The sequence below is a fragment of the Kogia breviceps genome, chromosome 4 (assembly GCF_026419965.1).
Source record: "Kogia breviceps isolate mKogBre1 chromosome 4, mKogBre1 haplotype 1, whole genome shotgun sequence".
NCBI lineage: Eukaryota > Metazoa > Chordata > Mammalia > Artiodactyla > Physeteridae > Kogia > Kogia breviceps.
In genome coordinates this window covers 59,261,951-59,283,688 of record NC_081313.1, presented here as the reverse complement: position 1 = coordinate 59,283,688, position 21,738 = coordinate 59,261,951, and the positions used below count along the sequence as shown (strand labels likewise).

At 42.1% G+C, this 21,738-nt stretch overlaps 1 protein-coding gene across 1 annotated transcript in view; it reads right to left on the bottom strand.

Moving 5' to 3' along the window:
* The window catches only part of ANKDD1B (ankyrin repeat and death domain containing 1B), a 57,822-nt gene that overhangs the window by 25,392 nt on the left and 10,692 nt on the right, over nucleotides 1–21,738 (bottom strand). Inside the window, 3 exon segments of the mRNA XM_067033296.1 lie at nucleotides 6,039–6,176; nucleotides 13,228–13,332; nucleotides 13,431–13,529. Of these exon segments, the coding sequence (XP_066889397.1) occupies nucleotides 6,039–6,176; nucleotides 13,228–13,332; nucleotides 13,431–13,529 (342 nt within the window).

The following is a 21,738-nucleotide window of genomic DNA, read 5'->3' as shown; positions in this document are numbered from 1 at the left end:
ATGCTTTCTCTAACTCTTGTGCATTACTCTTAATAGATAGCATTTATTGAGCATCTATGTGCCAACTTATACTGCCAAGACTATATGCGTTGGCACAGTTTAACTGCACAACGACTCCGAGGTCAGGGTTATTATCCCCACATAAAGAAACTAAGCCTCAGTTGAAAAGTGGCAAAGCTAGGATGCAAGTCTAGCTCTTTGGCTCCAAAGCCTGCATTCTTAACTACTCTGTTATGTTGCCTCCTTTCTCACCTTCCCTTCATCATTCATACTCTCTATCTTTATTAATCTAACAAACAGTTATTAGAGACCTGCTGTTTGTCAGACAGTAGTATGTATTGGGATTGGGAAAACAACTAGAATCCAGACCCTGTCTACAAGAAGGTAACAGCTTGTTAAGAAAGATAATCATGGGGCTTCCCTGGTGGCACAGTGGTTGGGAGTCCGCCTGCCGATGCAGGGAACACAGGTTCGGGCCCCGGTCCGGGAAGATCCCACATGCCACAGAGCGGCTGGGCCCGTGAGCCATGGCCGCTGAGCCTGCGCGTCCGGAGCCTGTGCTGCGCAACGGGAGAGGCCATGGCAGTGAGAGGCCCGCGTACCGCAAAAAAAAAAAAAAAAAGATAATCATGGAAATGAGGAACTAAAATGCAGTATGAAATACAAAAATAGAAGCACATTTGTACCAAGTACAGTTTTAACCTTTAAAACTGATTTAAAATATTGCATGTCATTTAAAAAAATGTAATACCCTACCTTAGTAGTTAAGGTTCCTGAAACTCATTATGATAAACTCTAGTAGGACAAAGTGAGTTTAGTTTAGGCCACAACATAGAAAAGAAGGAAATGGTCTCACACAATAGCTACTTGGATATTTCCCCCTCCTCATGCAGATTCTTTCCTAAAAATATTGGGAAGAAATGTAGAATTCCTTCCCCATTACCTAACCATTCTCCACCTTGGACATTATTCTGCCTAACAGCTAGGATAAGTTCAGACAATTTTACTTGTAGCTCATTAGGTACAAACAATCATGTTAACAGGGACAAAAGAGCATGGAACCAATGTTCCTATCCCACCGAGATGGAAAAACTGTATCCCAGCAGCTTCCCCTGAGAGCCTGGGACAGCCATCTGTTAGAGAGGAATTTCTTTTCATAATCTGCCTTCTCCTTTTCCAGGAAAAGAGATGCCAAAAGGCAAATCCCAGTGGAAAAATATTTGCAAAAATTGTGAAGGAAAGAATTCATGTCTTTAATATATCAAGAGCCTAATAAACATTTATATCTTTGACCCAGCTATCCTACCTCTAAGAACATACCCAAAGGAAATAATGAGGAATACAGACTAAAGTTTGTACACAAAGAAGTTCATGACAGCATTACTTTAATAGTAAAGAAAAACTGAACAAAACCTAAATGTCAGGGGTTTCCCTGGTGGCGCAGTGGTTGAGAGTCTGCCTGCCGATGCAGGGGACACGGGTTCGAGCCCTGGTGTGGGAAGATCCCACATGCCGCGGAGCAACTGCCCCATGAACCACAACTACTGAGCCTGCATGTCTGGAGCCTGTGCTCCACGACAAGAGAGGCCGAGATAGTGAGAGGCCCGCGCACCGCGATGAAGAGTGGCCCCTGCTCACCGCAACTAGAGAAAGACCTCGCACAGAAACAAAGACCCAACACAGCCAAAAATTAATTAATTAATTAAAAAAGATTTAAAAAACACCTAAATGTCCAAGAGCTAAAGAACAGTTAAATGAATTTTGGGCAGGCACAAAAATATACATGCATAGGAACACAAAGAAAACTGGAAGGAAAATACATCAGATATTTAAAAGATAATCCTTTCAGTGTAGAGAAAAATATGAAAATTGCGATTTATGTTTATTTTTATCTCAATCTTTAAAATGTCTATTTCTGGCATATGTTTTATAATATATTAATTTAATTATAAATGTACATGTGATTAGGTGCATGCTCAAACTTTTGTTACTGGTATGAGTTTGCAACCCAGAATGTTTGGAGACCACTGCTCTAGAGCCTAGTTCCATGAGCCTAGCCCAACTGGTCAGGCAACAGCCTATGTCAGGAAACAGAGGCAGCCCAAGACTGTATGTACATTATGGGCTTCATCCAAAAGGCTAATATTATCACTAGATACTTTACTTTGTGCAAATACAACCTATAACAATCTACAATTACAGTTTGTTGGACTTTATGACTTTTCCTCAATGTGCCCCAACACGAAAATAGCTAAAAGGTAGATGAAATCCAAGTGCACACATTCCAGTGGCAAAGTATTAAAGCAAAACAGGGCAAGCACAACTAAGACTTTAAATTAAATCCTATGATTATAGGACTGGATCTCTATATTGATTTGTGAAGGCCAATCATGGCTAAGATTTATCCTAGGTGAATCATGTTCTTTTTGAGTTTCTCACATTCATAACTCTTATTCAAGAAGACCAAATTCCTAGGATCTTCTTTAAGTTAAACTAGTTCAACCTGATCATCACTACGTCAGATGGTCACACACATAAAAATAAACAAATCGGGCTTCCCTGGTGACGCAGTGGTTGAGAGTCTGCCTGCCGATGCAGGGGACGCGGGTTCGTGCCCCGGTCCCGGGAGATCCCACATGCCGCGGAGCGGCTGGGCCCGTGAGCCATGGCTGCTAAGCCTGCGTGTCCCGAGCCTGTGCTCTGCAACGGGAGAGGCCACAACAGTGAGAGGCCCGCGTACCGCAAAAAAACAAAAACAAGAACAAATCAAGGCTCTACTTTTGTCCATGATCCTCAGCTGAAAGCCTTGCTTACATTCTCCTAGGAACTGGAAGAGAGAAAAAGGAGGATAATAACAATATGTACCACTGATACCGATGATAACCAAGATTCCACTTACTGCACCCAGATAACACTGGTGATGACACCAGATATCACTTGTTGCACACTTACCATGTGCCAGGCACCATTCCTTGAACTAAGTGTGTGACACAGCCTTTCATTTGAAACCTCACTAAGGCCTTATGAGGCTATTTGATAGATGAGGAAGCTAAGGCTGAGAGGGGCCAAGTAATGTGCCCAAAATCATCTAGCTGGGGTGATGGAGCCAGGATCAGACCCAGGCAGTCAGAGCCCTGCTTTTAATCCCAGTCCAGGTATGCATGTGACCAGGCTGATTATGCTTCTCTGGTCCAAGGGGAATACTGACTTTTCCCAGGCATCACACATGTCCACTTTCACAGCCTTCAGTTTTCATTTTGTTGCCTACAGTTGCTATTTTTATGACCATACGCCACCAACTCTAAGTCACATCCTGTTTCTCATGTTAACATATCTGAGATCAGGGTGCACCTCACAATCTCAGTCAACCGGGCAGCAGATGTGATATAGCTGTCATGGCTTGTGATTTGCATTAAATCAGAACGGGTGTCAGTGGCTTAAAAGAAAATCTCAGAATCTATAGCAGGTCACCTTTTTTTTTTTTTTTTTTTTAATTTTTTTTTTTGCAGTATGCGGGCCTCTCACTGTTGGGGCCTCTCCCATTGCGGAGCACAGGCTCAGCGGCCATGGCTCACAGGCCCAGCCACTGCACGGCATGTGGGATCTTCCCGGACCGGGGCTCGAACCCGTGTCCCCTGCATTGGCAGGCGGATTCTCAACCACTGCGCCACCAGGGAAGCCCAGCAGGGCACCTTTTGAAGAAACACTGCATCACAAGCATCTTTGAAGGCACAAAAGACAAAATTTTGTCTGGAAAAGCAAGGACATCAAGACTGAGTGAGAAAGTGATTTAGAAGAATTCAACTCAATGTATGAAGTATAGGAATACTTAACCAAGCTCCCTTGCTTATTTGGTCCTTTGTATGTATATGATTTTAAAAATCTAAGATAAAAGTCTAAAAACTCAATGATATAAAATATTCTAAATGACAAGAGTTTTTTGTGTCACAGTTTAATTGGCAGCATTATTTTTTCTTAGTGTTACATGAAATAATGATGTGCCTTACAATCAATGGTGTCTTAAAGTAAATGATTATATTACTTCTTAAAGTAGCTCTCAGGAGAGGTGCCAAGTTAGAATTCGTCAGAATATTAAACTATGAAGTCCAAGAGGACTCCACTCACATGAGTCTCCAAACAACCAGCCGCAAAGGCATTGAGCCAGAGGTTAAAAAGTGACCACCCAGAGCAGATGACTCAAAAGGGGTTTACAAGAACCCCAGGCCGGGTTTCTAACTCCCTGCCGCCCTCCACCTGAATATACCCCCTCCCCACTCCGGTGCCTCAGAGTGAACCCTCCGAAACCCTTACTACTCACCATGCATCACCCCTTCCTCCCCTGTACCCCACAGCTCAGGGATGGGCACCCCACCCTCCTGGGAGTCCAAGCCAGAGAGCTAGGGGCCAGAAAGTCTGCCCTCTCTGTATCCCCCTGGTCACAAATCCTGTGGCCTCTGTCTCCTCCTACCACCTCATCCTGCTTGCTGCCAGTGAGAGCCTCGGTGAGAGGCTTTCTGTAGCTCTTGCTTCAGCCCCTTCTGCAGTCACCTGACTGGGACTCTCCACCACCTGCCTCTCCAGGCACCAATGCCCCCTTCAAACCGCGGTGACAGTTACCTGCCTACACCCAGGATGGATCCCATCCCTGTTCGCTGCTTAAAACCCTCCAAGGTCTCTGCTGCCAATAGGTCAGAATCACCCCTCCTCCTGGTGAGCACAGCCTTTCATGGTCTCTCTGCCTTGGCCCACTTGGCATCCACCTTTCCCAGCCCACCTCTCCTCAGTTTCTGCCACCCTGAACTTGTCATTCCCAGGACACACCATGCTCTTTCATGCCTTGGTTCCTTTACAAAGGGGCTCTTCCCTCTGTCTGAAATACTCTACCCTTGTGCCCTCCACCAATCTCCTCGTACCACTGTCCATTCAAATGTGCAGACCCACATAACATACCACCTCCTCCGTGAAGCCTGTGATATTTCTGAAACAGATTTTCCTTTGTGTTCCCACAGCACACTGTATATACATCTATTACCGCATTTAGCCCGATATATTATTTTTAGTATGCTCTTCTTGCCCTGTAGGCTTCTAGAATAAGAAAACATACTCTACCTAGCATAGAGCACATACTAAATTTTTTTTTTTTTGGTGAATAAGTGAATGGTTTAACAAATGAACCACCATGAGTTACTTTAGACTGTTAAAGCTGTGGATAGAGTAGTGGCCATGTTTTCCACAGTTTTAAGTGAAATTCATACTTTCAAAGTGTTAAATGAAAATAAATAGCCGTTTGAACGAGAAAGGAAAAAGCCATCCATGTTCCTTGCTCTACCTTTGCTGCTAATTTGCTAGCAAAAGTGGGACAATAAAAGTAATTCTATATAACTTTGAGAAGGCAAACTGGTGACAGATTTCTGGGAGGTAGTTTTAGCAATATATACCAAAAGATTTTAAAATGTGCAGAGCTCTTTGACCCACAATTCCACATCGAGGAATTTCTCCTAAGGAAAGTATCAAAGATATGCACACAGACATGGATGCCCACCCAGTGTTTCCCTCCCTGGTCAGGTGGGGCTGAGTCTCCCACAGACCTGAGTGGAAGAAAAGAGCAACTGGCGTTGACAGTAGAAAATTCCATGTAGTCCATTGATTTCACAAACATTTATGGAGCAAAATTGGCAATCTGGGCGATCCACTGAAAAAGTGGGTTGATTTCACCTGGATATTCGATGATTCCCTCTGAAAGCAGTAACAACTGAACAACTCTACTGCTCACCAAAATACCATCACCAAATCTACACCTCAACTGTCGCTCCCCTTTCTCTGGTACTCAGTAAAGAAATAAAAGTCCAGGGCTTCCCTGGTGGCGCAGCGGTTGAGAGTCCTCCCGCCGATGCAGGGGACGCGGGTTCGTGCCCCGGTCCGGGAAGATCCCACACGCCGCAGAGCGGCTGGGCCCGTGAGCCATGGCCACTGAGCCTGCGCGTCCAGAGCCTGTGCTCCGCAACGGGAGAGGCCACAACAGTGAGAGGCCCACGTACGGCAAAAAAAAAATAAATAAAATAAAAGTCCATTTCACCTTTGTCCTTTTCTGAAGTATGCAGATTAAGGAAGATAAGTTTTTCTATCATTTCAATGTGGCCCCGCTCTGCCACCAAAAGGAATGGTTTTCTTCCTTTCTGAAAATCAATCACAAACTCCGGTGTTCATTATACACTTACTGAGCAGGCAAGACAAGCAACAAAGTGGGAAGCAGTTTGAGGGGAGGGGATGGTGAGGAGGCCGAGGCGGTGATTCTGGTCACAGCATTCTGCGCCCTTCCTCTGGGAGGGTGATAACAATCCCTCTCACTTCAAACCAGATCCATTTCTTTTTTTTTTTTTTTTTTTTTGCTGTATGTGGGCCTCTCCCATTGCGGAGCACAGCCTCCGGACGCGCAGGCTCAGTGGCCACGGCTCACGGGCCCAGCCGCTCCGCGGCACGTGGGATCTTCCCAGACCGGGGCATGAACCCGTGTCCCCTGCATCGGCAGACGGACTCTCAACCACTGCGCCACCAGGGAAGCCCCCAGATCCATTTCTGAGTCGTTGCCCCAAACTGTGGGAACTCCGCATCAGCACAGAATCATTTTTATGGGGGTAGAGAAGTACCGTTTGGAAACAATCTTCCCAAGCACCTGGGGAGATGCCACCTCACAATCAGACAATGAGATTCCCTTTCAAATGTAACAATTTTACCAACTTTCTGCATTTATTGAATAGTTCTTTCACTCGACAATTTATTGAGAAGCTGATTTTGTGCCAGACCCCATCTGAGTCACCTGCATATCGCTCAGTAAGCCTTGCCTTACTGATAAAAATGTTTGAAGCAGAAATTGTCCAGGGTTTAATACTTACGAGACTCATTCAGACATGACATGTATCAACTGCTTCTCTTTAGGCCCTCCTTGCTTGCTCATATATTTACCTCTAACGTTCACCAAGAATCAACGGGATAACTCTTGAGAATAGGTCAATATGAAATGGGATGGAGAAATTAGGAATTATCCAGAGAATATAGCTTAAGAGGGATGTTTAGGTGTGATTTGTTGGGAAGGTTCAAGTGCAGAATCTTCTGATTATGGCAATTTCTCCAACTTTTCACATTGCAAAGGGAGACTGCATTTTCAACAGCCAAAATGTCATCGAGAACAATGAAAGACCCATAAAAAACTCGATTTTCTAACCTAAGATATTTAAAAGCAGGAAAAGAAGTTGGGGTGGCAAAATAGCAGCAGAGGTATTTTTTCGACTAAAGAAAACATTCACAGATTGGCTTGATACGTTATTAACTAAAAGCTTAGCAAGATGTTTGAAATGTGAAAAGCAAGATACAAGACTCTTTATAAGAAGGTTCCTGAATCTAGATTTGTTATCTGATCTCCTGCTAATGCAAGATAATAAAAAGATAATGGTCACTGTTAACTTGAGATACCGGCTCATGATTCTCCAATAACTTAAAGAGAAAGGAAGGAAAAGTGCGAAAATAATAAATGGCCAAAACAAAAGGGTGTATAGATCAGCCCTCCAGGGCTCTGCACTCATGCCTGTAGGGAGGCCGGAGAAACAAACTGGCACCAAAAATTCACCTCATTTATATTCTTGAGCCAGATATGTGGTCAATTAGACCTACATCCCCAGCCCTTCAGAGATTGAAATCCTGACTCACCATGGATGGTTCAAAGGGAAGAGACAGAAACTGCTTGGGGCCTCCGTTTGCTGTTTGTGAGATTAGACCCCTAACTGAAGATCCAGATCTAGTCTTGAGCCAGGAACAGCTCTTGGGAAACGACAGAGCCAAAATTACTGTGTCTGGCTTATACAAACATCTGCAAATACTGACAACAGATAAAGGTCCATATAAACAAATCACAAAAAGGAGGATGAGAGGCACTGATGATATAAACATTTAGTCACACATCCTTATAAATCAGTCACTTGTTTATTCAACAATTACTAAGCACCTATGTATATGTCAGATACTGTGCTAAGCAAGAGGGGCCAAGATAAAAAATATGGCACCCCGACGTTAAGAAGCTCAGAGTCTGTCAGGGAAGACGAACACACATACGAGTGATCATAATGAAATGCAGGACCTGAGCTGGCGATTTGTGGGAGTACATAACTCAGTGTGAGTGTGTGTTTGTGGCTGGGGAGCAGGTGACAAGAAATGAGGGGAGACAGCCTTTAAAGGTTGCTAATGCCCTGGAACAGCAGGAAAGAGCACTGGTGACCTGTTTCCTGTCCCCATCTTTTCCACTGGAGAACAGCCCCTGTGCCCCATTTTTGTGGAGCTGTTGATTATAGCTCCACCATCTACCCCTTGGTCAGAGTGTTTGGTTCAGGATGGTTACGTGCCAAGCCACAGGCCAATCAGAGTCACCTGTGAGCTTTCATATATAAAACTTGAGGCTGCTAGTAGCCATCTTGCCCACCATGTGGAGAGTAAACCTATCAATGCCAACAGAGACAGCCAAGAGTTGGGAGGAAAAAAAAGAGCTGGAGCCAGCCATGCCTGAAGCCAGCCAGATGCACCCTCAAACTCTTTAGTTAGGAGTTAATAAACTACCTTTAATGTTTATTCTAGATTAAACTGGATTTTTGTCACTCATAACAGAAAGAATTCTAACTAATACATATTTAGCCGTCTGGGGGGGACACACTACCGGAAGTATCAGGAGTCTGTTCAACTTTAAAATGGCCTTACTCTTTTATCCTTGGTTGCTACAAAGTCTTGCATTTCTGCATGCCTAAACAGAGTGACAAAGGACCCACCCATAAAGAAAGCCTAGTCTGGTAAGAAATGGGAGGTTATCAAAGATGAAACATTTTTCCTCACCAAGAAAACAGCTATTACTTTAAACTTTGTATGCCCTTTAAAAAATGTTATCATCAAGAAAAAAAGTGAAAGCCAAATTACACAAAATAAGAACATTTAAAGTAGTCTCTATGTTATAAACATATCAAAAGGTAGCATGAAGAAAGATGAGGTGACAATAAAATGAGATACAAATCTTTTCTCCCATCTCTAGTATAAGTTATTAGGCAAAATAACAAGAATTTCAAAAATGAGGGTTTTTTAAAAAAATATATAGTTTCTTATGTCATTTTCTAACCACCCAACCCTTTTAAATTACACTCAAGTGGGCCTCTATCCAGCGCAGTCTTGGAGGACTGAGACTACCCCCACTTGGAAGGCAGGGAGATTTTCCAGCCTGGAGGACTGTGGAGCCTGGTGTCAAGGCCTCAAGCTTCAAGCCCCACACAAACCACAACAACTTCCCAGCTCAGGAAGGGATCCTGAATCCCTTTCTTAATTAACAAAAATAAGGAGGGTCCAGAATGCCTGTTCCTTTTTCCTTTATTAACTTAATGTGAATTTAACCTAACATGTCTTAATTCAATGCATTTAAATTGTTTGCACATGAATAAGTCTGAGGAGTTGCAAGTATTCATTAGAAATTATTTTTCATTTTTAAGTTTACTGCCAGGGTTATTTGACAAGTTACCAAGTTCAGTAAATGTTTCACAAACAGCCATTAAATATGCACCTTAAGTCCAACCTGGCCATCCCTTCCCACAGGGATCCCAGAGAGGGTGTCCTAGAGAGCCTCTGAGGAGAGGAGGCCGGTAGAATCCAGCATGAAGCCCCCCGGTGCCTCCTGGGCATGTCTACACACCCAAGACATTCCCCTTCACCCTGCGATCAGGAATCCACAGCAGACCCCTAGTTGAAGGGGAAAACCAGCAGGGCCCTGAATAACTAGAGATTTGAGAGAGGACAAGAACATCGCCATGAGTAAAAAGTGCTGAAAGAGCAGTGTGTTGCATATGAAGGCATGGAACTGGTGCGAAGGGGAGCTGCTGGGTCAGTTCTCCCCAGATGGGAGTCAATAGGTTTGATGAAATCCAAGCCTGTTAGATGTGGGCCTCAGGTCCACATAGGAAACTGTCTTCTCAAATCCCTTCATGATTATTATCCCCAGTCCTCCAAAAAAAGGATGCTTCTTTGCATTTGGACCTCTAGAGACTTCATATATAGATTCCTTTAAACCAGTGGAAGTTCCCCGATATATGCAGCTGAAACCAACCTAATGTAGTACCACCAAACTTTATAAACATTCAACAGATACATGAGTGGCCTCTGAGGCCATTCCCTTCTGTGTCCCTCCCTCTCCAAACATTTTAGTCTGAGTATTTATTTTTGATCACTAGGTGGGAGTTTACATATAGATTCTAAATATCTAGACTGCTTTACCTATGACTTCTCCTGGCTGCTCTAATCTCTCTCCTCTGGAGAGGCCACATGATTTCTAGAACTATGGAGTTGGGAGAAACTTCAGTATACTCCAGTGTCCTCCGTCTCTGCCATCTCACCCAATCTCTTCCAGGCCTAGTTAAATCCATTTTGTTAATAAAGACCTCCTCCCTGTAAGGCTTTCCTTGTTAGCTTTTGGAGATCCCTCTAGGCTAATGAGAAGGATTATTAACACTGGGCAGGTATAAACGCTCTCCATCACTTTCCATGGATAAGAAACTAGGGAAGAAGGCCCGTTGTGAAGGCGGAGCAGTCTTTTCTATACAGTGCATTTCATGAGCTCCACAATATCTTTAAGCGAATACCAATGGAAAACCCAACGCTGAATTAATTGACCCTGAGCTCCTGAGCCCAATTCCTACTGGCTTTTGCCAGTATCCTTGACCTCACTCACAGATCTCAGAAAAAGGACAGACTTTATCTTTTTATTGATTAATCCAGGTTTCTTTAGGACTAAAATTGGGCTCAGAGATTCTTCTCTCCCTAGATGACCCAGTGGACTCATTATTTGCTCATTCCTCATACGTCTCTGCACCCATCTTAATTTTAGGTCCTCTTAGCTTCACATCTATCTGGCTCTGTACAGTCCTCTACCAGGGCTCTTCAGCCTTTTCCCCAACAAATAGTCAGAGTTGGAGGAAGAGGAGTGGAACAGGACAAGCCCAGAGCCTGCAGAAGAGATAATGGCCAGCAGAAGCTCCAGAAGTGGGGAAGGTTTCCCACAAACTGCTTTGGTCTTTGAGCCCCTTCAGCTTGCCTGATCCTCCCTACACACAGCCGTCTCCCATGATAGCATCCAGAGCCCAATGAAAAGTAAGACAGTCCTGTTCTGACACAAAACAGGTCCTGATAAACAAAAAGGTCCTACTGTATAGCATAGGGAACTATATTCAATATCCTGAGAAAAAAGAATATAAAAAATAATATATATATTATATGAATGTAATATATATAACTGAACCACTTGGCTGTACAGCAGAAATCAACACATTGTAAATCAACTATACTTCAATAAAAAAACAAAATAAAATAAAGTAAAAAGAATGTATATATATGTATAACTGAATCACTTTGCTATACAGCAGAAAGCAAACAAAACACTGTAAATCAACTGTACTTCAGTTAAAAATACCCTTTATTAAAACAAACAAACAAACAAAAACTCAGGTCCTGAACATATATCTGCTGAATTGAATTGAATGGAATCCACTCATAGGCCATACTCCTAGTTAGCCTGGATCAAGCTGGAATGTCTGACTTCCTCATCCTGACATTAAATGCTATTTGATTATGGTTATCAGTTTGAGGAAATGAGATAGCATTTTACCCTATAATAATTGTTATAATAACTAACATTTAGTGAGCACTTACCAAGTACCAGGTTCTCCGCTAAGTGCTTTATAGTCATTAACTCATTTAAGCATTCCAACAGTGGCTACTCTGACATATTACTACATAGGAGTGGCTTAGGGGTGGTGTCTGATTGGAAAGGGGTGGTAGAATGGCTTGCCATTTTGCTCAATGGCATAGGTATTTGTATATAAGAATGAGGAAGCATCAAAATCATTTCTATCAAAGAATGGAGGTATTGCTGATAAAAAATGACATGGAGGTCAAGACATCCACCCCCAACCCCATCAGGCCTTGGTGCTACCATGAAGTAGGTTTTATTATTCCCACTGCACAGAGGGAGATACTGAGGATTTCAGCAGTTGGAGAACTTGCTAAAGCCACATAGTTAATATATGCCCAGGCCTCAGCTCAAGTCTGTCTGCCTCCAAGCTGTAAAGGTATAGTTGCTCAGTCATATTCAGAAGAAGTAAAATAAATTTATAGACTTCACTTGAAGAAATGGCTTTTGTTGTTATGATTTTTAAGATTGAGGTCAGAAAAAAATGGGAAGGTTTTTTAAAAGAGGTGAAACAAAGTGAATATTACTGATTAACTTCTAGAGAGACTTTAACGGAGAGTAAAGTTCTAGAGGCACAGTGAAAAGGAGGTTCCATTCAAAATCCAAATGCCAGCCCCACAGAGGATATTATCCTATGAAAAATGCCTAGAAGGAGATATTCCAGGAAAAAGACAGTCCCTAGCACATGGGCAATGCCCACTGTCCTCTGAGAAGGGAGACGGTGCAGCACCATGATTAGAGTCAAGCAGACCGGAATTCAAACCCTGGCTCTGTTACTTCTCAGTTTGGAGCCCTCAGACCAGGTACCTAGCCTCTCTGGGCCTCGACTTCCTCAAATATCAGTAAAAATAAGACTTCCTTTGAAAATAAGTAAAATATTTTTTCTTTATAGGATTACTGCAGGGATTAAACAGTATAATTCGTTCATCCAGCCATGATTTGTTAAGCATCCATACGTGCCAGGCCCTAGACCCCTCGATGAAATAATGTGTGGACACAGCATTCCTCTGGGCCAAGCACACTAACGAATACTCCATAAGGGGTAACTGTTACTATATCACTTCTTATGAAAGGAAAAAATATAGATGGATATGGTAAAATTGCACTATATTCCATGGCTCATTACAGCACAGCCTTGGGTCAAATACATTCCCAAAAGGCCAGGCATAATCGAGTAAAATGCAGGCACCCAAACAGGGTGGATACTGTCCACCCCTGGCCAGGATGAGGGAGTAGAGGCAGCTTCCTCAACACCTCCTGTCCTCCCCACATGCAGGTGCTATAGGGCCACCACCGGCACCAACAATTTCCTTCTGCTCTGTGGTCTGCCAGACAGAGAGAGGATCCAGCTACAGGGTCAGGTCTGTCTGTGCTGGCTGCTTTGGCAGTTTCTGCAAGGGCAGGAAGAAAGCAGAATTTAGTGGGGGTGTATTTGAGACCTGTCCGCCCAACAGCAAACACACCTCATCAGGCTGGTCCAAGTCCCTCAGGTGCACATCTTGAATGAGGTACTCCACAATGAACACGTTGTTGCTCTGAGCCCCAAAGTGAAGGGCATTCGTTCCATCCTAAAGAGAGCCAGGGTAGGGGAGACAATTACATTGCAATCTTCTCCTCCTGCTCTGTGGGGAGAGGGCTTCTGTCCAGGTGTGAGCCACATACCTACTTGACTCTTGGCTCTCTGGTCTGCTCCAGCTCTAACCAGCATGAGCATGATCTGGAGGCTTTCAGACCAGGATGCAAGGTGAGTTACTGTCAAGCCATGCTTCCTCCAGAAAAGAGAAGAAAGGAATCTGTCACTTGGGTGAGCCACCACACTGTCTCAGCCAACAAAAGCTAGGTTAATACCTAACCATTGAAAATTAAGAAATGACAGTTTAATATACAGCAAAGGTGATGTTTCAATTCTATGGGGACAATGAATATATTTAATAAATGGTATAGCAAAAGTAGTTCTTCATCTGAAAAAAGATAGAATTAAATCCTATATCATATCACACATACAAAAATGCACACAAACAATAAATATATTAGAAGAAAATCTAGACTATAATGTATAGTGTTTTAATTCAAAAGTTATAAAAGGAACAAGATGATAAACAAAGACAATAAACAAATGATGTATTTTTTAAAATGTATCTTAATAAAGATAAATGGTTATTTTCTGTAATACATGAAGTACTCTTACAAATCAACAGAATAAGGCAATTAAACCCATTGAAAAATGGACCCCCAAATATGCTCTCTTAAGGTATTAGTGGAAATGAAACCATATAGTTTAAGCAATCTGGCAATATCTATTAAAATTTTAAATACAACCAGCAATCCCACTCCTGGGACTCTATCCCATAAAAATAAGCTTTAGGACCTAATGTTATATAAATAAGATTAATTGCAACCCTTAAAACTGAGTGCAAGGTAAATGTCCACCAATATTGGAACACTGAATAAATCAGGGAACAGTCATACCACATGATGTAGGCATTAAAAATAATTAATTAGGGCTTCCCTGGTGGCACAGTGGTTGAGAGTCCACCTGCCGATGTAGGGGACACGGGTTCGTGCCCCGGTCTGGGAAGATCCCACATGCCGTGGAGCAGCTAGGCCCGTGAGCCATGGCCACTGAGCCTGTGCATCTGGAGCCTGTGCTCCACAACGGGAGAGGCCACAACAGTGAGAGGCCCGCGTACCGCAAAAAAAAAAGAAAAAAAAAAAAATTAATTAGTGCTATAACAATTGACGTGGAGAGACTTCCATTAGGTAGCTGTTAAATGTGGAAAATAAGATGCAGAGAAAATATAATACAATCCCATTTTTTATAAAACAAGCTATGACCAAAAACTCATATCTGTATATGTATGTATCTATATCTATTATAAGTGGGTAAGTGGATAGATAACAATGTGGATACGATTATATGAGCATGAGGAAAAGTACTGAAATAAACACACAGATCCCACATTGTTAAATGTAGTTACTGGAGAAGAGGAAGCTACACAAAAAATAAAAAACAGAAAAGACTGAAGTTATAAAAAGAATTCTATTTATGCATAAATTATTTAAAATATACTCTCTCTATAAAACCACACATGTATAAAAGAGGCTGAAGGAGGGATTTCGTTCAAGACCTAGTGAGCTACAGTGATGCTGGGGGTACTTAGACTTGTACACCGAATGAACAGGAAGAGAAGTGTGAAAGGAAACAGCCAGCAGTTAACACTTGTCTCAGGGAGGAGGGATTGGAGGGCTGTAACCTGAGGAAAATTGAGACCTGTGCCCTAGGTCCAAAGTTAAAGAAGTCTATAGAGCAGACATTATGAGCATGATTTGTAGACTCAAACGAAACTGACCTCAAACTCTGGCTCTACCACTTTCAAATGCTGTAATCTTGGTCAACTTAGTTAACCCTTAGCCTCAGGATACTTAATTGTAAGTTCATGTCTCTGCTTTTCTGTTTCCTTTTATCCTTGTCAAAAAATCATCCATTAACTATGAATAAGGTCTGAGGATCTGATATATCAATGGTGATTATAGTTAATAACACTTTTATATAATTGAAATTTGCTAAGAGAGTAGAATTTAAATGTTCTCATCAAAAAAAGAAATGAGATGATGAGTGTGTTAATTAACTCAATGGGAGGAATCCTTTCACAATGTATACACACACTGAATCATCACCAGGTAGACTTTAAATGTATCACAGTTTTATTTGAACCATACCTCAATAAAGCTGAAAAAATTTTTTGTAATAAATTTTTTTAAAAATGAAAACAAACAACAACAACAGCAAAACCCACAGGGTTTATAGGGGAAATGGGGCAGGGGCTCAATACTCAAAAACGCTGTCATTGACACCTTTTTAAAAAGATAGGACCCTGCTATGGACTGAATGTCTGTGTCCCTTGATAATTCATATGTTGAAGCTTAATCCCCAATGTGATGGTATTTGAAGGTCATGCCTTTGGGAGATAATTAGGTCAGGAGGGTGGAACCCTCATGAATGGGATTAGTGCCCTTATAAACAGACACAGAGAGCTTGCTTCCTCTCACCGCTCTCCACTGAGAGTGGATAAAACCAGAAGCAGCCCTCATGAGATGCTGGCAGTGATGTCGTCTTAATCTTGGACTCTCCAGTTTTCAGATCTGTGAGAAATAAACATTTGTTGTGGAAGCCACCCAGCCTATGGTATATTTGTTACAGCAGCTCAAGCTAAGACAGACCCTAATAAAAACAATAGTACAATTGTACATGTTAAATGGTTAGGTATTTAATCACCATAAATATGGTACTGGACCTCAAAAAAAAATCATCCATAACCTCTGTATACATGCCTTCCAAAAAGTAAGCCTTCTCAGCACATCTTATTTGCCTCTCGTAATCAACTGTATTTGTAATCCTGGAGACCAATTTGCTAAATGTATAGTGTATAAATAAATAAACAAGGAATGAGGGTCTGTGGGAGACTTCCATTTTTAAGTGTATAAGCCTTCTGGCAGTTACTCTTGCTGCCCCCAGAAATTGCATTAATGTTTTCTCTTATTCCCAGTAAAGTCTGGGTATGGAGAAGTAAAAAAGCAAGTCCCAGATTATGGAGGAGATGTAACTCTAAATCTGTGGTTCTTCACTGGGGGCAATTTTGCCCCCAGGGGTCATTTGGAGATATCTGGAGACATCTTTTGGTTGTTGTGACCTAATGGAGATATTGACATTTAGTGGGTACAGACCAGAGATGCTGCAAACATCCTATAACCCCCCCCAACCTCCACCACCACAAAAAAAAAAATCACCTGACCAACAGGTCAACAGTGCCACTGTGGAGAAACCCTTCTCTAAATGTACATACCCTATAATATTTACCTTTCAGCTGTCACACTACACAGTGAGGCAGTCTATTAAAGTCTAGAGTGAAGGAAACGCTTACCAGTTTCTGCACTTTTTCCCAAGGAACAATGATGTACAATAACTGGTTGAGGTTTTTCAAGAAATTTTACCCCTTAATTTAGCCTTCCCTATAAATCAATGTTTCACACCCAATAACACTAAATCTAGTTTCACATATGGTCAAAAAAGAGGCCAGAAATATTTGGGACAGATGATAAATCATATTTTGACAGAAGCTCTAGTTTTCCCTAAGAGGTCATTCCTAATTGTAAAGCAGCCAACACTTAAGGATTTCAAAAACCCATCATAAAATCCAAAAGCAAGGAATTCAAGAGGCAAACACCTTGAGTCTCTGAAACCATAAATTCCAAATGGAGCCATTGTTTGAGGCAAAGAATCACTCCTCACAGAGGTAAAGTAAGTCTTCTGATAGGAAACTGACATGCCTGAGAAGTTTCTGAGCATGAGTCATAGATTACATTCGTAGTCAGTACCTGATGCTCTATAAAGTGTAAAATGTCCACAGACACTGACAACCTGTCCTCATTACCAGGCTGATGACAGGCAAGAAGGTCAATTACTTCCCCGGGGAACACTTGCGCTCAGAGTAAGCAGCTCTGAGAGTAGATGCTTGCATTATCCTCTGGGCACCACCTGCACTCCACCTGGGATCCTTTACTCACATCTGGAGTAAGAGCCTCCATTTACCTCGTCTGCCTCTTCCCCAGATTTGTGGATGCTGCCCACTTTGAACCTGGAGTCCTCAGCCTCTGGGCTATGCATTTGATCCTCAGCACGCAACTCACCTGTTACAGTCTCAGTCCTTGCTCCCCAGCAGAGTGTAGGTTCCTCAAAGCAGGGACTGTATCTATGCCAGTGCTTTCTGAAAAAATCACCTGGGGATCTTGTTAAATCGCAGATTCTGATTCAGGAGGTCTGGGGTGGGGCCCAAGATTCTGCATTTCTAACAAGCTCCCTGGTGATGCCAGTGCTTCTTCTGGTCCCAGGACCTGCTGTGAGTAGCAAGGACTTATATCTGGTTGAATCCCCAGTAGCTGGCATTGATACTCACCCACAACAGGCACTGAATAAATATTGATGGTGAAGGGGTGTCATTGTTGGCTCTTTGCAAATAGGTGTTAGAACTCAAAAGACAGAACTGCTAAGTCAAACTGAGGGGCTCATCACTCAGATAAAGAAGCTGCCAGGTCTGGCCAAACATGGCATTGCTTGAATTATAAAAAGCATTTTATTAGTTTTGCTCTAATGCCACTGTGAATAATTGATTTAGTTACAGAAATACTTAACTTAATGAATCTTTCAAGGTAGAGTACAGAGGTCCATCAGGAATGATGCTATTTCCAACCTGACAGCATTTCAATCCCCCAAGGCAAAGTTACAAGAAGCTGATGCTAGCCAGAGTCATGCTTCAAATACAGGATAATATAAATATATGTTCAGAAAACCCTCAGAGAGAACAAAGTGGTAAAAGCTCTCTCCATCATTTTGGGTATAACTGACTTACACTCTGACATAAACGAGTAGTGTGTTTAATACATTAGACACATGGCAATCCTCAGACATGCTGTTTAAAAGAAAAGATGCTTTTGAACCTGGGCAATGGATACACCAGTGTTTACTGTACAATTCTCTCCACTTTCATAGTATATCAAAGGTTTAGGGTTATGGTCCTGTTAAAGATGGTATAAGTACACTCCACTCTGTCTCTCCCAACAAATGCTACTAAAATCTCTGGACAGACATTTGGAACAGCTATTTGAGGACTCTGAGAAGTAAATGACAGCAGGTAGATTGGGGAAGAAAACCAGAACTCAAAATACAAACAATCAGGGTTTCCCTGGTGATGCAGTGGTTGAGAGTCCACCTGCCGATGCAGGGGACACGGGTTCGTGCCCTGGTCTGGGAAGATCCCACATGCTGCGGAGTGGCTGGGCCCGTGAGCCATGGCCGCAGAGCACAGAACGGGAGAGGCCACAACAGTGAGAAGCCCGTGTACCGCAAAACAAACAAACAAACAAACAATCAGGGTTTCCTGATCTTTTTGTTTTTTCTTCCATACCTTCCAACTGGGACTCAAGGCAGTACAAATCACTGCTCCGGACAGAAACAGCTCCAAGAGGAGCTTCCCATTCTGGTCTAGGAAGTGGAAGGGGGCCCCTACAGGTCAGAGAAGGTGGGGGAAATCCTAATTTTGTTTTGTTTTGTTTTCTCTTCTGTTTCCACCCCAGGCAAGCCTCACTCCTAAAGTTGCAACCCCACAGTAGAAGGGGTAGGAGCAGTGACTGGGCAAGCAGTGACAGAGGGAATCCTTCTCTCTGACCCGAGGAACTATGGTCAGAAGAGGAGGGTGCAGGTGGGGGAGGGGGAAAAGGGGTTTTTTTCTTCCTCTCTTAGTCCCAGAGGGAGACATAATTGTGGGAAGTACACAGCAGAGCTGGGATACTACACCCTTGGCTTTCTAGTCAGAAGACCAGGAAAAGGTGGAGAAGGGCCCTGTAGGTGGAAAATGTAGGGGAGATGATCTTGGAGAGGTGGAAGTTCAAGAAAGCAACCCCATAAAGTTGTGTATGTACTACTGGCCTCCCCCCGTACCTGTACATGTTCCTGACCCTAAACAGTGTGACAAAAGCTTGGGGAACTGAACTATGGGGTAGACCACTGCCCAGGTCTCAGACTGGCTCATGGATAGCGCACAGGTCCAAATAGCACTGCAAAAGTGTTAAAACTGGTGACATTGGTGTCAAGTGGTGTTGAAGAAAATCGGTCATCCATATACTAGATTCCTTATAACTTTATACTTAAATTAACTCAAAACGGATGATAAATCTAAATGTAAAACACAAGGCTATATAAGTTTTAGAAGAAAAATATGAGAAATCTTCATCTTAAGTTAGGCAAATCATTCTTAGATATAATACCAATAGCTAGATTCAGTTTTTAAATACAAGTGACTTGAATTTCATCAAAATTTAAAACTTCTGCTCTATGAAAAACACTAAAAAGATAAGCTGCAGAGTGTGAAAAAATACTTGCAAATCACACATCTAACAAAGGACTTGGATCCAGAATATATAATGAACTCTCAAAACTCAACAATTAAAACAGGGATTTCCCTGGTGGTCTAGTGGTTAAGAATACGCCTTCCAATGCAGGGGACATGGGTTCGATCCTTGGTGGGGGAACTAAGATCCCACATGCCATGGGGCAACTAAGCCTGCACTCTGCAACTATTGAGCCTGCGTGCCACAACTAGGGAGTCTGTGTGCTGCAACTACAGAGCCTACATGCTCTGGAACCTGTGCGCCACAACTAGAGAGCCCTCACACTCTGGAGCCCATGTACCACAACTAGAGAGAAGCCTGCACGCTGCAATGAAGAGCCCGCATGCTACAACTAAGACCTGCCACAGCCAAAAATAAATAAATAAACAAATAAATATTTTTTAAAAAATAGTACCAAGCACACAGAGTTGTTGCAAAGATCAAATAAAATTAATTTTAAAAACCCAACATAATCAATTTTTTTAATGTTCAAAAGATTTGAACAGACATATCACCAAAGAAGATATACAAATGGTAAATAACACAAGAAAATATGCTTTAATAATAATTAGCTATTAAAGAAATGCAAATGAAACCACAATGAGATGCCAGTACAAACCTATTAGAATGGCTAAAATTAAGGGAGAAGAATAACAATACCAAGTGTTGATGAGGACGTGGAACAAATGGAAACCTAGTACATTGCTGGTGGGAATGAAAATGGTACAGCCCCTCTAAGAAAGTCTAGTGGCTTCTTGTATATAGCTCACTATATGCCCCAGTAATCTCACTTCTCTAGGTATTTACACTAGAGAAATGAAAACTTATGCTTACACAAATACCTGTACACGAACGTTTACAGCAGCTCTACTTGTTATAGTCAAAAACTGGAAGCAACTCTAATGTCCTTCAACTGGTGAATGGATATAATAAACTGTGGTATATCTATACACTGGAATACTATTCAGCAATAAAAAGGGAGGAATTATTGATACATGCAACACATGAACCTCAGAGAAATTTTGCTGAGAGAAAAAAGCCAGTGTCAAAAGGTTATATACTATATGGTATCATTTATATGGCACTCTCAAAAAGGCAAAATTATAGAGATGGGGAAAAGATCAGTGGTTTCCAGGATAGGGGAGGGTTTGACTACAAAGAGGTTTTGACTACAAAGAGGCAGCATAAGGGATTTTTCTGGATGATGCAACTGTTCTGTATTTTGATTGTGATAGTGGTTACATGAATTTATACATGTGTTAAAATGCATAAAGCTGTATGCTAAGAAGAAAGTTAATGAACAGTATGTTAATTTAAAAATTAAAGTAAAATTAAAAGTTACTGTATCTGGGTTTCAATGTTAAAATAAAAATAGACTCTTGGCAATCAGGTCTATTACCAAAACATCTTTTGCAGGCTAAATAACATTAAAAAATAATCAAATGATAATTTTCAGACCTAAACAACATGTTCCTTAAGTATTATATCTGTAATAAAACTTATTACACTCATTAAGTTGGAGTGCTTGCAGTGCCAATTTTTAAAAAAAATTTTTAAAAATTTATTTATTTATATTTATTTTTGGCTGTGTTGGGTCTTCGTTGCTGCGCGCGGGCTTTCTCTAGTTGCGGTGAGCGGGAGCTACTCTTTGTTGCGGTGTGCCGGCTTCTCATTGTTGTGGCTTCTCTTGTTGTGAAGCACAGGCCTCAGTAGTTGTGTCATGTGGGCTCAGTAGTTGTGGCACACGGCTTAGTTGCTCCGCGGCATGTGGGATCTTCCCGGCCCAGGGCTCGAACTTGTGTCCCTTGCATTGGCAGGCAGATTCTTAACCACTGAGCCACCAGGGAAGCCCTGCAGTGCCAATTTTTAAAAAGGGGTTTTTCTTCATTCTGATTCTGTTGTTTATCAATCCACTTGCCTATCAATACCAGAGCAATAAATTAGACAGAGAGGGATGCGTCCCTCTGGTGAAACAAAGAGAAACTCTCATCATTATGAAGTCTAGGCCATGTCTATGAGTGCCGACAAAA